The sequence below is a fragment of the Chrysemys picta genome, chromosome 13 (assembly GCF_011386835.1).
Source record: "Chrysemys picta bellii isolate R12L10 chromosome 13, ASM1138683v2, whole genome shotgun sequence".
Lineage (NCBI taxonomy): Eukaryota > Metazoa > Chordata > Testudines > Emydidae > Chrysemys > Chrysemys picta.
The window spans coordinates 22968775-22984469 of NC_088803.1; the positions used below are offsets into that span (position 1 = coordinate 22968775).

General features: G+C 43.0%; 1 protein-coding gene across 3 annotated transcripts in view; it reads left to right on the top strand.

Annotated features, from left to right (window-relative positions):
• LOC101953908 (ubiquinol-cytochrome-c reductase complex assembly factor 1) overlaps positions 1 to 15204 on the top strand; it is a 95149-nt gene extending 79945 nt beyond the window's left edge. For all 3 annotated transcript variants that reach the window (XM_065566600.1, XM_065566601.1, XM_065566602.1), the window contains exons 9-10: positions 1567 to 1680; positions 13953 to 15204. In XM_065566600.1, coding sequence (XP_065422672.1) covers positions 1567 to 1680; positions 13953 to 14087 — 249 coding nt within the window. In that variant the 3' untranslated portion in view covers positions 14088 to 15204. The remainder of the gene's footprint in view (positions 1 to 1566; positions 1681 to 13952) is intronic.
• The last annotated feature ends 491 nt before the right edge of the window (positions 15205 to 15695 follow it).

Consider the following 15695-nt stretch of genomic DNA (forward strand, 5'->3'; position numbering starts at 1 on the left):
GACAGCTTAGAGCTGCTACACAGAGAACTTGCAGCAGTGCAACTGCATCAGTGCAGCTACACCTCTGTAAGCTCTCTAGTGTAGCCATAGCCTGAGAGGCAGGACATCTAGATTCTCTTCTTGGCTCTGCCACAGACTTATTGGCTAACCTTGGGCGAGTCACTTCCCCCCTCAGTGCCTTAACTGATCCAGTTGTACAGTGGATATGATAATTATTGAGCCTGTCTAATGACCCAGAAGGGTAAAAATGCACTGATGTGTGTAAGGGCTGCGCGACTCTCCGATGGAAAGCACTACATTAAGGGCAAAGTGTAGCTGTTATTTCTTTTGCCTGAGCTGATGTCACTGCAGGTGCTGTACTCATTCATAATCATCTACTTTAGTTTTTTATTTAGCTGTTTGCTTTATAAACAGTGAGTTCCACAAGGTATTGGACAGCAGAATGCATCAAGATCTTTCCTTTTATTCATTTTTAAGTGTAGCCAGGGGATGTGTGTGTGTGTGTTTCTCTCTCTCTTTTTTAAACCCACCCTTACATTTTAAACCCCCCACAAATGTCTTGTTAAATTAAAGGCAAATATGGATCTTTAATGTTAAGCTAATTTTTACCTAATGCACGGCTGATAGCAGCACCCTGCAGGGGACAGGCATTCAGATGTTCCAGGGATGGTCACCATATAATCTAGACTAGTGGCTCTCAAACTTTTTTTACTGGTGACCCCTTTCACATAGCAAGCTTCTGAATGCGACCCCCCTTATAAATTAAAAACACTTTTTAATATATTTAACATCATTATAAATGCTGGAGGCACAGCAGGGTTTGGGGTGGAGGTTGACAGCTCGTGACCTCCCATGTAATAACCTCCCGACCCCCTGAGGGGTCCCAACCCCCAGTTTGAGACCCCGTGAGCTAGACAGTCCGCAGGGGTTATGAAGAACACAGACAAAGGAGCGCTACAGATCTGAATCCAGCAAAGACATCTGCCAGTGAAAATTAACTAAAAAAATCCAGATAGGCCTAAATGTCATAGAATTACCCTGTGCTCTTGCATCACAGGCTGAGGTGAAGAGCAGCACCTTATTGGCCTTCTCAGCAACAGTTATGTCATATGCCCTTTAGCTCCTGTCCTTGCCCAATGTCATCGCGGTCCCCCCCGTGCTGTGCAGCAATGCTCTCTAGTCTCATAAGGAGTAAGGCTTTGCGACAGTGATCCCAAAACAGAGAAAACTGGTTTACCAGCCCGTACACAGAATTTGCTCTGTGTTTTCTCAGGAATCCACTCATCCGGCCATTTCTTTTGGACTGTTGTGTTAAGCAGCTACACATGCCTCAGGGAGAGGCAGATGTGTGGTGTATATTGCAGCTGTGTTGGTCTCAATGTTTGGAATATAGACAGATTTGAAAAAGAGACTGCAACTCCAAGAGTATGGAGCTGTAAGAGGCGTGTAATAAACTGAGACGATCCAGCCAGACAACAGGTAGTTAAATCTCACCCAAGTTTTCTGCTAGGTGTTTACATTCTCTCTGTGTACAGTGTCCAATCCTTCTCTCACTCCTTCTTTTAGGGGATTTTGTCTGACGACCACGTACTGGCAGCAGCCCTATGGAGAAACCTTTTCAACAAGCACTGTGAGGACCCCAGGCAGCTGGAACTGCTAGTGGAGTATGTGCGCAAACAGGTGTGCAGTAGCTCAGAGCATAGCCTCTCTTACAGTTCCTAGGAAAGTAAACTTTGTATTGCTTGCTTCCCAAACAACACTGCACAGGGCTGATTACAGAAATGAGATTGTCCAAGAGTTTCATAAAATCCTGTTCCAGTTTCCCTGCCAAGTGACAATGTCTTAGTCCCTTCCCTCTACTGGAGCTTGGTGCCTTGGATCTCTCCCTGGAAGATTTGCTTTCTTATGCTGGAGCTGGTCACAGCTTCAGATTTAAAGTTGAGGTAGAGGTTTTCAGTTTAGCAGGAATTTTAAACCTTTGGTTTCTAAAACACCTATAAAAGTGGCAAAATAATGGAATTAAGGACGTGAATTTAGGCTGATATTTCAGTTGTTCATGGTGGTTTGATAAAAATGGATTGAGACTGAGAGAATAGTAAGAGATCCAAAATAATCTTCTTCATATTTCTCACTAAATTGTCACACTTTTTTGGACCTATTTTACAAGAAAACTGAAACCCTCTTGGCTTTACTACACATACAGCTGCTCATAATGAGAAAACAGCTTTTAAAACATTATTTGTACTTAAAAGACATGAAAATCTGTAAATTATAGTGTGGCACACCAAAATACAGGTTTCCACATTTCACCAATTCATCACACATGTGACTTGCCAATACATATGTTTCATACTGAAAGGGTGGAGAACCATAAATAAGGTCAGAAAGCACAGCAGGCAGAACTGCTGCTGTAGTTGCTCCTGTTGCCCCTAATCTCCAGAAGCCATAGCTACTTTCAGGTTTAAATAGGCATATAATGCTGTTGACACACAGAGCCTTCTGAGGCCCACCACAGCTTCTCACTCTTTTCAGGAGGGTTGAGACCACCAGGAGCAGAGTAAGCATTGCATTTTCTCCCTCTCATTTCCAGGAAGGTCCACTTTCATAGAATCATAGAAAATTAGGTTTGGAAGAGACCTCAGGAGGTCATCTAGTCCAACCCCCTGCTCAAACCAGGACCAACCCCAACTAAATCATCCCAGTCAGGGCTTTGTCAAGCTGGGCCTTAAAAAGCTCTAAGGATGGAGATTCCACCATTTCCGTAAGTAACCCATTCCAGTGCTTCACCACCCTCCTACTGAAATAGTTTTTCCTAATATCCAACCTAGACCTCCCCCCACTGCAACTTGAGCCCATTGCTCCTTGTTCTGTCATCTGCCACCACTGAGAACAGCCAAGCTCCATCCTCTTTGGAACCCCCCTTCAGGTAGTTGAAGGCTACTGTCAAATCCCCCCCTCACTCTTCTCTTCTACAGACTAAATAAGCCCAGTTCCCTTAGCCTCTCCTCATAAGTCATGTGCTCCCAGCCCCCTAATCATTTTTGTTGCCCTCCGCTGAACTCTCTCCAATTTGTCCACATCCTTTCTGTAGTGGGGGAAGTGATGGACGCAATACTCCAGATATGGCCTCACCAGTGCCGAATACAAGGGAATAATCATTTCCCTCGATCTGCTGGCAATGCTCCTACTAATGCAGCCCAATATGCCATAAGCCTTCTTGGCAACAAGGGCACACTGTTGACTCATATCCAGCTTCTCATCCACTGTAATCCCCAGGTTCTTTCTGCAACACTGCCGCTTAGCCAGTTGGTCCCCAGCCTGTAGCAGTGCATGGGATTCTTTCATCCTAAGTGCAGGACTCTGCACTTGTCCTTGTTGAACCTCATCAGATTTCTTTTGGCCCAATCCTCCAATTTGTTTAGGTCACTCTGGACCCTATCCCTACCCTCCAGCATATCTACCTCTCCCCCCAGCTTAATGTCATCCACAAACTTGCTGAGGGTGCAATCCATCCCATCATCCAGATCATTAAAGAAGATGTTGAACAAAACCGGCCCCAGAACCGACCCCTGGGGCACTCTGCTTGATACCAGCTGCCAACTAGACATCAAGCCATTGATCCCTACCCCTTGAGCCCGACAATCTAGCCAGCTTTCTATCCACCTTTATAGTCCATTCATCCAGTCCATACTACTTTAACTTGCTGGCAAGAATACTGTGGGAGACCGTAACAAAAGCTTTGCTAAAGTCAAGGTATATCACGTCCTCCGCTTTCCCCAAATCCACAGAGCCAGTTATCTCATCATAGAATGCAATCAGGTTGGTCAGGCATGACTTGCCCTTGGTGAATCCATGTTGACTGTTCCTGATCACCTTCCTCTCCTCCAAGTACTTAAAAATGGATTCCTTGAGGACCTGCTCCATGATTTTTCCAGGGACTGAGGTGAGGCTGACCGGTCTGTAGTTTCCCAGATTCTCCTTCTTCCTTTTTTTTTTTTTTTTAAGACAGGCACTATATTTGCCTTTTTCCAATCAGCTGGGACCTCCCCCGATCGCCACAAGTTTTCAGAGATAATGGCCAATGGCTCTACAATCATATCATCCAACTCCCTCAGCACTCTCGGATGCATTGCATCCGGCCCCATGGACTTGTACATGTCCAGCTTTTCTAAATAGTCCTTAACCTGTTCTTTCACCACCGAGCGCTGCTCACCTCCTCCCCATACTGTGTTGCCCAGTGCAGCAGTCTGGGAGCTGACCTTGTCTGTGAAGACCAAGGCAAAATAAGCATTGAGTACTTCAGCTTTTTCCACGTCATCTGTCTCTAGGTTGCCACCACCATCCAGTAAGAGTCCCACACTTTACCTGACCTTCTTCTTGTTGCTAACATACCTGTAGAAACCCTTCTTGTTACCCTTCACATTCCTTGCTAGCTGCAACTCCAGTTGTGCCTTGGCCTTCCTGATTACACCCCTGCATGCTCGAGCAATATTTTTATACTCCTCCTAGTCATCTGTCCAAGTTTCCACTTCTTGTAAGCTTCTTTTTGTGTTTAAGCTTACTGAAGATTTCTCTGTTAAGCCAAGCTGGTCACCTGCCATAATTGCTGTTCTTTCTGCACATCGAGATGGTTTGTTGCTGCACCCTCAATCAGGCTTCTTTAAAATACAGCCAGCTCTCCTGGACTCCTTTTCCCCTCATATTAGCTTCCCAGAGGATCCTGCCCATCAGTTCCCTGAGGGAGTCAAAGTCTGCTTTTCTGAAGTCCAGGGTCTGTATTCTGCTGCTCTCCTTTCTTCCTTTTGTCAGGATCCTGAACTCGACCATCTTATGGTCACTGCTGCCCAGGTTGCCACCCACTTCTACTTCCCCTACCCATTCTTCCCTGTTTGTGAGCAGCAGGCCCCTAGTTGGTTCCTCCAGCACTTGCACTAGGAAGTTGTTCCCAACACTCTCCAAAAACTTCCTGGATTTTCTGTGCACTGCTGTATTGCTCTCCCAGCCTCATTGTTTGAAGTCTCTGAGTGGTTAATTGCTCCCTGGTTGTTGGGGTGGAGCTGAGCAGGGAGGAGTAGGATAAAAAGTCAATTGCTTGGCAAACTTGTGAGCCATGAACAGAAGCTGCTAACAGGAGCGTTTCAGAGGGAGTTTCGCAGGGTGTGTGAGAAGCTCTCCTACTAAGAACAGTTCTGCACTCAAAAACATGATGCCCAGCAGTTCAACGGTGGTTGTAACCTGCAACGGATGTGCCATGTTTTATTTTCTGCCTGAAGCCAGAAAGGACTTCCTGTCTATGAAGTGCAAGTTGGTGACTCAGCTGGAGGAGAAGATTCATGGATTGAAAGGGTGAGTAGAGGCTCTACTGAGAATCACAGAAGCTGTGGAGTTCCTGACAGCCAGGTTTGGGAAACATCACTACCCCAGATTCAAGGAAGAAGGAAACTGGCCACCAAGGAATCAGTGAGAGGAGAGCAGAGAGGAGGCCTGGCAGTTTGTAACCACCAGAGGCAATATCAGCCTCAAATATTATATAGTCCTGCCTTGCGTATCTTTGTTAAATATTACATAGTCCTGTCTTGAGTGCAGGAGACTGGACTAGATGACCTCTCGAGGTCCTTCCAGTCCTATGATTCTATGGTGCTCTCCATGTCTAGAAGCGGAGAGGATGAGCAGGCTGTGGCCATGAGGGGGAAGAGGATCAGTAAGAATTCCATACAGCTATAAGTTTCCCTTCAATACCAGTGTGACGGGTCGTCACCCTTGGGGTGCAGTCTGGGAGCCGCAAGAAACCGCCCCGCTCCCCTAACCACTCAGTTGGGTTGGCCCTGCCTACACTCTGCTTCCTAAGTTGGAGACACAGCCAGCCTAACGCAGGCCTTGTTATCACCCAACATGACAGCAGGTGGCACCACTCACCCAAACTGAGCTACCTGAGAGTGCTTACCTAAGCCACTCAAGTACAAACAGCAGACAGCAGCCAATTTCCCAGCTTCCCAGACTCTCACTCCCCACTGGGGTATAAACCCAAAATTAATCCGTCTGGCGCTGCACAGAGATCTGTACAGCATAAACTCATAGAGTTCGCCACTCCCTCAAAGTGGAGAGGAAATGCAACAGCCCCGCCCCTCGAGCTAAGATTTTCAAGCACTTCACTCCAAACTTACTGGTTTAGATTAAAACATAAAATAAGTTTATTAACTACCAAAAGATAGATTTTAAGTTATTATAAGTGATAGCAAACAGATCAAAGTAGATTGCCTAGGAAATAAATAAAAATGCAAACTAAGCTTAACATACTAGATAGATTGGTTATGAATTAGCAGTGTCTCACCCTGACTGATGATAGAAGCAGATTTGCAAATTCTCAAGGCACAAGTTGCACTTACTTAGAGCTTGTGCTCCCCAGGTTTCCATACACAGGCTAGCAATCCCTTTAGCCTGGGTCCAGCACTTCCCCCGGTTTCCAGGACTCCTCTTGTGTGGGGAGTGAAAAACAACAAATGTTGTCACTCCCTGCCTTATATAGCTTTAGCATATGGTGGGCACCTTTGTTCTCAAAACTAAGTTCCCAGCTCAGTTTCTGAAAAAATACAGGCACAATATGGAATTCAGTGTCATGTGGTCTGGTCACATGCTCTCGCTGGGTCATAGCAGCCATTACTCACAGGCTGACTCGAGTGTTCACAGGAAGGCTGAGCTTTTTTACAGTCCATTGCTTTTGCTGATGGGCCATCAGCAATGTCTGGTTTCTTCATTGTTGTACCTGAAAGGCTAGTTGTAGGTGTCACCCAGAGTAAGCACATTTGAAATATAGACACATAGTCAATATTCATAACTTCAGATACAAAAATGATACATGCCTACAAATAGGAAAATCATACTCAGCAAATCATAACTTTTTCCAATGACACCCTACATGACTCACCTTGTACAAATTGCATCATAATTATGTCATAGCCATATCATAACCATACAATTATGAAGAATATGGGGTGCAGTGTCACAACCAGGTCCTCAGTGTGGAAACAGTGGAAGATATATCTGAAGAGCCAGTTGGTTGAAGGTAATGTAGAGATGTACAGGACATACCTGTGGACAGATTCTTGCCCCAACCTGTAAGAAATCAAGCTTGCGCACGGAATGATCATCAGCTGTTCAAGAAAGACAAGATGATCTTTGTTGGGGATTCTATACTAAGAAGAATGGAAAGAATGTTCTGGAAGGAATAGGAGCACAACAGTATGTTGTGCTGTCTTCATGTAGCTAAGATACACTAATGACCCTTCATCACAGGATATATCGCAGATTATAGACAACTTCATGGAATTGGAAGCGTGCTGAAAGAGATGAATATCTTCTCAGAAATACTTCCTGTACCACGAGTGAAGAGAGACAGAAGGCAAAAGATTCTGGAAGTGAGCCACTAGCTAGGAAAGTGGTGTAGGGTCAAGTGTTTTGCTTTTCTGGAACATAGATCCACCTTTTACAGAGAGAGAAATTGAGAGAGAGAGAGAGAGAGGGCTGTATAGCTTGGAAGGTCTCCATCTCTGTAGAAGGGGAACGAATCTTCTCAGGGGATGGACTGGCTAGAGTAGCCAGGAGGGCGTTAAATCAATATAAAAGGGTAGGGTGAAAAGAGAGAACAAAGGAGTACTCATTTAGCACAAAAGCATGATCTTGAGAACAAAATTAATCAAAAATTTCCTACACACCAAAGTTAGGAGTTGGGAAAAATAAGAGGATTTGGAATTGTTCATTTATGAGAATACATTTGATCTAGTTGGTATTTCTGAAAAGTGATGGGATGATTCACATGATTTGAATTTTTAAAATCAATGGTTATACCCTATTTAGGAAGGATTGAGTGGGCAAAAGGGGAGGAGGGGAGGCCCTCCATGTCAAAAATAACGTTACCTGTTTTGAGTCACTGACAAATCAGAAAATTATCTTGAATGCTTATAGATCAGTGTCCTAAGATGAAGCCCAAGATGGGATGCTAGTTGGATTCTACTGCAGGTAACCAAATCACACTTGGGAACAGGATGCCTGGTTCCTGGAGCAACTACCTGTAATGTGTAGGGGGGGAAAGCTATGTATCATTGAGGACTTCCATAAGAGTCACATGCTGCCAGTACTAAAACATCCCCAGAATCCTCTAAACATTATAGATCACAATTTCCTAACTCAAAAGTATTGCATACAATATGGGGAAATTATATAGTAGCCCTTAACAGGTAAAGAGGAATTGATCACAGAACTAAAAACTAGTGGCAACTTAGGTACCACTGATGATGATTTCCTCACGTTTGTTATGTGAAAACAGAATATAAATTCCAAACCAACAATATACTTGGTGCTTTAAAAGAGCCCGTTTCACAAAGCTGAAAACAATTGAGTCGGCTCAGTTGGGACAGAGAATATAAACTGAAAAATATGAATAATAATTGGGAATTACAAATATTTTACTAAGTGCCCCAAAGGCCACAATAAAGAAAGAAGGCTGCACTGGTTAAAAAAACAACCTGGTTAGAGGGAAAGGGAAGGCAGCTTCCATATATATATATGGAAGAAGTGGGAAGTTGATAGTAATGCATATAAATCAGAAGCTAGGAATTATAGAAAATTGATAAGGGAAGCGAAGGGACACAAGAAGAAATCTATGGCTAGCAGAGTTAAAGAAAATAAGGAGGAGTTTTTAAAGTGTATTAGGAACAAAAAAATCCTAACAATCGTATTGGTCCATTACTACACGGAAATGGTACAATTGTCAATAATAATGCAGAAAAGGCAAGTATGTTCAATAAATATTTCTGTTCTGTATTTGGGAAAAAATATGATGTAGTCATTGTCATCTGATGGTGAAACAGCTTCCATTCCAAAACTAGCTCAGGAGGATGTTAAACAGCATCTTCTATAGTTAGTCTTTTTTTAAATCAGCAAGTCTGAATAACTTAGAGTCATGGACTCTAAGGCCAGAGAGGACCATCAGTCTGACCTGCTTCACATCACAGGCCACCAACACCACCTGCACACTTAACCCAACAACCAAAATTAGACTAAGGTATTACAGCCCTCAGGAGACTAAATTGTTTTGTGCCACAGGCAGAAAATAGGAGGGACTGAAGTGCACCAATGCCTCAGGCCCCTGCAATGGCAGAGAACTGATTAACTGAGATATGCCCAGATGATTCTGGCAATGACCCGCACTTAATGCTGCAGAGGAAGTTGAAACCCCCCCAAGTTCACTACCAATCCTTCCCAATCCCAGATATAGCAATCAGTTAGGCCTTGGCTACACTTACCAGCTAGTTCGACGGCTGGAAATCGAAGTTCTGGGTTCGACTTATCGCGTCTAGTCTGGACGCGATAAGTCGAACCCGGAAGTGCTTGCCGTCGACTGCGGTACTCCAGCTCGGCGAGAGGAGTACCGCGGAGTCGACGGGGGAGCCTGCCTGCCGAGTGTGGACCAAGGTAAGTTCGAACTAAGATACTTCGACTTCAGCTACGTTATTCACGTAGCTGAAGTTGCGTACCTTAGTTCGAATTAGGGGGGTAGTGTAGACCAAGCCTTAGACTCTGATCATGTGAGCAAAAACCAACCAGCCAGCCAAGCACCTGAGAAAGAGAATGCTCAGTGCCACCTCCAGCTGTGGCCATCCCTGGTAGTTCAGAGGATGGAGGGGGAAAAAAGACTCAGAATATGTTGTGGGGAAAAACTCCCTTCCTGACTCTTGCAAGTGCCCTGAAGCATGAGATTTTTAGAAACTTCAGCATAACCAGAAGGGACCTTCAGGGCCCTGCCCACTACCATCATAAGCAACCTTATCATACAATCAGAGTCATAAATTTGTCCAGCTCACTCTTAAAACTAATTCCGTTGTTTGCCCTCACAGTTCCTATGGGAGGCTGTTCCAGAACGTCACTTCTTTGATTGTTATAAACCTTCTTCTAATTTTCATCCTGAGTTTGTTCATGGCCAGTTTATAGCCATTTGTTTTTGTGCCAACGCTGTCCTTTACCTTAAATAGCTCTTCACCCTCTTTGGTATTTACCCCCAAATGTATTTATAGAGAGCAGTAATATCCCCTCCCAGCCTTCATTATATGGTATATGTAAACCAAGCTCTTCCAGTTTCCTCTCATAAGATAGACCCTCCATTCCCCTGATCATCCTAGTAGCTCTTCCCTGCACCTTTTCGACTTTGAAATAGTTTTACATGGGTGACCAGAACTGTACACAGTATTCCAAATGAGGTCTTACTAGTGTCTGGTACAATGGTGTTAATGCTTCTCTATCTCTGGTGGAAATGCCTCCCTAATACATTCTAGGAACACATTTGCCTTTTTCACAGCCGCATCACATTTGGTGCTCATAGTCATTCTGTGATCGGCTTACACACACAGGTCTCTCTCCTCCTCTGTCACTTCAGTTGATGAGCCTCCACTTTATAGCAGGTTTTTATTATTAGATCCTATGTGCATGACCTTGTACTTTGTACTATTAAATTTAATCCCATTTCTTTTACTCCAGCTTTCAAGGTCATCCAGTTCTGCCTGTATAATATTACGATTCTCCTCTGTATGAATGATGCCTCCCAACTTTGTATCATCAGCAAATTTCATTAGCACACGCCTATTTTTTGTGCCCAAGTCATTAATAAATATATTAAATAAGATCAGTCCCAAGATCAATCCTGCAGGAACTCCACTAGTAACCTCCCTCCAGTCCAGCCTTCTGTTAGTTAGTTCCTTACCCACCTTAAAATTCTTATACTAATCACCATCTTCTCTAATTTTACTAATAATTTCCCATGCGGTACCATGTGAAATGCTTTACTGAAGTTGAAACATACAAGATTGACCACATGTTCCCTATCTAAAAAATCAGTTTTCTTCTCAAAGAAGGATATTAGGTTAATCTGGCATGATCTACCTTTGATAAACGCATGTTGCATACAAGAGTTTTAAAAGAGCTGGCTGAGGGGCTCATTGGATGGTTAATGTTGATTTTCAATAAGTCTTAGAACACTGGGGAAGTTCTAGAAGGCTAGAAGAAAGCTAATGTTGTGCCAGTATTTAAAAGGGGTCATTATAGGCCTGTCAGCCTGACATCAATCCCCGGCAAAATAATAGAACAGTTGATACAGGAGTCAATTAATAAAGAATTAAAGGAAGATAATATAATTAATGACAATCAACATGGATTTATGGAAAATATACCCTGTCAAACTACCTTGATATCTTTTTTTATGAGATTACATTTGGTTGATAAAGATAACAGTAATGATGTAATATACTTAGACTTCTGAAAGGCACTTGACTTTGTACCATTCAAAATGATGCTTAAAAAACTAGAACAATACAAATTAACATGACACACTAAATGTATTAAAACTGGCTAATTGACAAGTCTCAAAATGTAATTGTAAATGAGGAATCATCAAGCAGGCGTGTTTCTAGCAGGGATCAGGTCTTGGCCCTATGTTATTTGACATTTTAATCAATGACCTGGAAGTAAATGTAAAATCATCCCTGATAAAGGTTGCAGATATTACCAAAAAACTGGGGGAGTGGTAAATAATAAAAAGGACAGGTCACTGATTCAGAGTGATCTGGATTACTTGGTAAACTGGGCACAAGCAAACAATATGCACTTTAATACAGCCAAATGTAAAGTTATACATCCAGGAACAAAGAGTGTAGGCCATACTTACAGAATGGGTGACTCTTGAGAAGCAGTGACTCCGAAAAATACTTGGGGTGAGGGTCATGCTGGATAATCAGCTGAACATGAAATCCTAGTGCAAAACTGTGGCCAAAAGGGCTAATTTGATGCTTGGATGCATACATTGGAATCTTGAGTAGGAGAAGGAAGGTTACATTACCTCGGTATTTGGCACTGGTGTGACTGCTGCTGGAATACTGTGTTCAGTTCTGGTGTCCACCGTCCAAAAAGGATGTTGATAAACTGGACAGGATTCAGAGAAGAGCTATGAGAATGATTAAAGGATTGAAAAATGTCTTAAAGTGATAGACTCAAGGAACTCAATCTATTGAGCTCAGCAAAGAGGAGGTTAAGGAGTGACTTGATCACAGTTTATAAGTACCTACATGTGGAATTAATATTTGACAATGAGCTCTTCAGTACAGCAGACAAAGGTAGAACAAGATCTAATGGCTGGAAGTTGAAATTTGACAAATTCAGACTGGAAATAAGGTGTAATTTTTTAACAGTAACAGTAATTAACCATTGGAACAATTTATCGAACGTGGTGGTGGATTCTCCATCACTGTCTATTTTAAAATCAAGATCGGATGTTTTTCTAGAATATCTGCTCTATTTCAAACAGGAATGAATTCAGGAAAGTGCCGTGGCCTGTGTTATACAGGGGGTCAGACTAGATGATCACAATGGTCCCTTCTGGTTTTATAGTCTATAAAATGTGGCAAGGATTAACTCCACCCCTCTGCGTGAGACGTCTGCCATTTGTTACTGGAATTTGCAATCTGGGGGTGGTATTGGATTCCTAGCTGCTGTTAGACTCTTATAGAGCTGCAGTGACCAAGCAGCTTTTCTCAGTTTGTGTCAGGCCAGGAGACTGCGGCTGTTTCTTTTGGATGTGGACTGGGTTACATTAATCCATTCCTTTGCCATCTTGAGGTGACAATGTGCCCTGAATGGGTCCTCACCTTAAATTAGCTTGGAAATTGAAGTTGGTGCAGCCTGCATGGCTTAGCAAGTAGTGCATCTCACCAGAAAAAAATGACAGCAGTGGTCCCAGATCTGCATTGACTGCTGGGTACAGGGTAAGGTGGTGGTTTTACCACGAAAGCTCTAAATAGCCTGAGACCTGCCTACTCAAGGGACACCTCCCTCCCCGTACTGTACTGCCACAGCTGAGCTGGAGCCCCCTTGATAGACGAGAGAGAGTTGCTGATGGGGCTTTCTCCATGAGGGACCCTTATTAGAATTTACTCCCCGGTCCCCTCCTCCTTGGTCCAAAATGGCCCAAATGTGATTACCTTTATGTCAGGCTGCAAAGCCCATCTTTTTACCCAGTCTGATGGTAAAGACAGCTTTTTGCAGGGCCAGGTGAGGTGTTTGATTTGCTGTTATCACTGGTTCTTTTCGGTTCAAGAGGAAGAGGAGCTGTGGATTTTTTAGCTTATGTGAAGTTTGGTCTTGTGGCTAAGACTGAGATTCATGAGATCTGGGTTCAGTTCCTGCCTCTGCCACAGCCTGTGTGACCCTGAGCAGGGCAGTGGGCCCCAGTTCTTCATCTGTGAAGCGGAAGCAGTACGTCTTTCCTCCCACCCATAGCTTGTCTTGTGTTTTCATATAAACCTTTTGGGATAGGAGCTGTCTCCTACTGTGTGTGTACAGATCTTCAGGCACTACTATGGTACCAATAATAACAACAGTCATTTAAGGTTGGTGGCAGAGGCACTTAGTACTTGGGATAGAGGTCTTTTTGTATAGGTATAAATGAACAGTTTCACTTATTCATATCAGTCACCAGGACAATCTCAGCCAGCTGTGGATTGAATACCTCTCCACTCCATTTTTCAAACTTGAGGAACTGGTCCAATATACTGGTTGCAGGCCAAAGCTTCCTCAGCACACCGCCCTCTTCTTTGCCCCACTGTCAGGATTTTCAGAGACCATTTTATTTCAGGCATTAGAAGATCTTTTGTTAGACTCAAACCTTCTATAGCTCCTTGACTTTTAGCCCCTTTGTGAAGCACTTTCAGCCATTTACCCCTTCCTTCTAGTCCTCTTCCACTCAGTGCTAAAAGATTCAAAACAATTCCAGACTTCTTTTCCTTTCTTCAAAACATGCTGCTTACCTGAACTCTTGGTGAGTTTGGGATTGTCGGGGGAAATCTTCAGACCATCTTTATCTCTTCCAATGAGTTCAAGTCAGAAATACATTATTTTCTTGTGAATTTCAGATGCAGTACCTGGATGCTATAAATGGAGAGGACCTGCTACTGACTGGTGAAGTGAATTGGCGCCCTCTTGTGGAGAGTAATGCCCAAAGCATCCTGAAGCCAACTTCCCCAGCGTATAATGATGAAGGACTCTGAGACCTTCATCAGTCAATGAACAATGTGTTAAACTTTCATTCTGTGGGGTACCCAAGAAGGGAAGGAATAAATATTTGCTGTTGAAAGAATATATTTAAATAAATAGCCTTTTTGTATTGATTTACATGTTGGTAAACCTGACAGCAGTACTCTTTTGAATATTTTATCTAGGATTAAATGCTGCTAGTTCATTTGAGGAATGCCTGGCTGTTGCAGAAGTATAAAGTTGACCCTGTAGATAGGTTCTGAGAGACAGCATCCATCTTTTGAAAACCAAATATCTTACCAAAAGTGATAGGTACCTTAAGAACAGGGTTCTCTGCTCTTTATCTGGCAAGAGGGGAGCGACTTCACACAAATACAATGACATTACTTTTTCTGCTCCATGAAGTTGCTAAGCACAAGGCTGAGTTCTGCATGTTCTGAATGTTGATATACCTCTATCCTGGCTTTGGGAGACATAGTCTATTTTTGCATTAAAATGCTTGGGAATTGGCTGAGAAGATCTTGAAATGATTTTCGATTAAAGCCCAGTTTAGGGTCAGACTGTGACTGGCCCCTTGCACAGGTGCATAAGGAGAGGTAGGTGCAAGAGGGAGGGGACAGGGCCATGGTGGGACTATGGCTAAAAGCCACTTTAGAGTCTTTATTGTTTCAAAGTAGCTCTATCTTCCTGATATGCTCATATTTTTTCTAGAGCTGTGCTCTAGTGATTGCTGCAGTAGAGTAACATCTCAATGGTCTGTTCATGTTCTCTATGGGATAAAACTATGCTCTACCCACAAAGAAGAGGTTCAAGACCTTTTCTAGTTAACATTTTAAATAGTTAAGCAGACAACAGTTACCCCAACAGAATTATTCAATGAAAACCTGCACCAAATAAATCAACAGAAAGTAGGGCTTTATTGCACAAACTAAAGGTCAACATGGGGTTTCTAGTTCAGTGACTGAAACTGGTTTTATTTCTCTCATGTCCAAAATCTTCATAGGAAACCGTGTGACCAAGTAATAGAACTGTACTTGTTTTGTGTACTTTGTAATGCCTTTGCTGAGAATGAGAAGAACAGTGCCCTGTCGTGTCAGGATATAGTCCTAATAAACCAATTCACCAAATATATAGACGAGTCATATTTAATGTGTGATCACACTAACACATCACAAATGTTCTTATTTCTGGTGTAAGTCTGATGTCTTCTGTAGCTGCCCCAGACTGTCAATGTTCCTGCTCCTAGTGCCATCTTCTCTAGGCAATTTGCATCGGTGTTAGATATCGCCTTTCCTGTCAGCGACAAATGGAATCCAGAGCATGATCTCCAAAACACAGGCGAGTGCTTCTTAGCCTTTGTTTAGGGAGCAACTACTAGTGAGTTTCTTTGTGTGTGTGTGTGTGTGTGTGTGTGTGAATATAAAGTAATTTTGTTAGTTTTTTCAAAAGCAAACTTCCTCAGTTTAAGTTGTTATAAAATGAGTCATGTAAAGAAACCTTATATGTGTGAGGTATATCCCACTTCTGTAAAAACATTACAAACCAAACAACTTTCTCTCAGTTTATTTAAGATGCTTTTGTTGCAAGCTGAGCTAAGGAGAGAAACCTCTTATGTGTGAAGT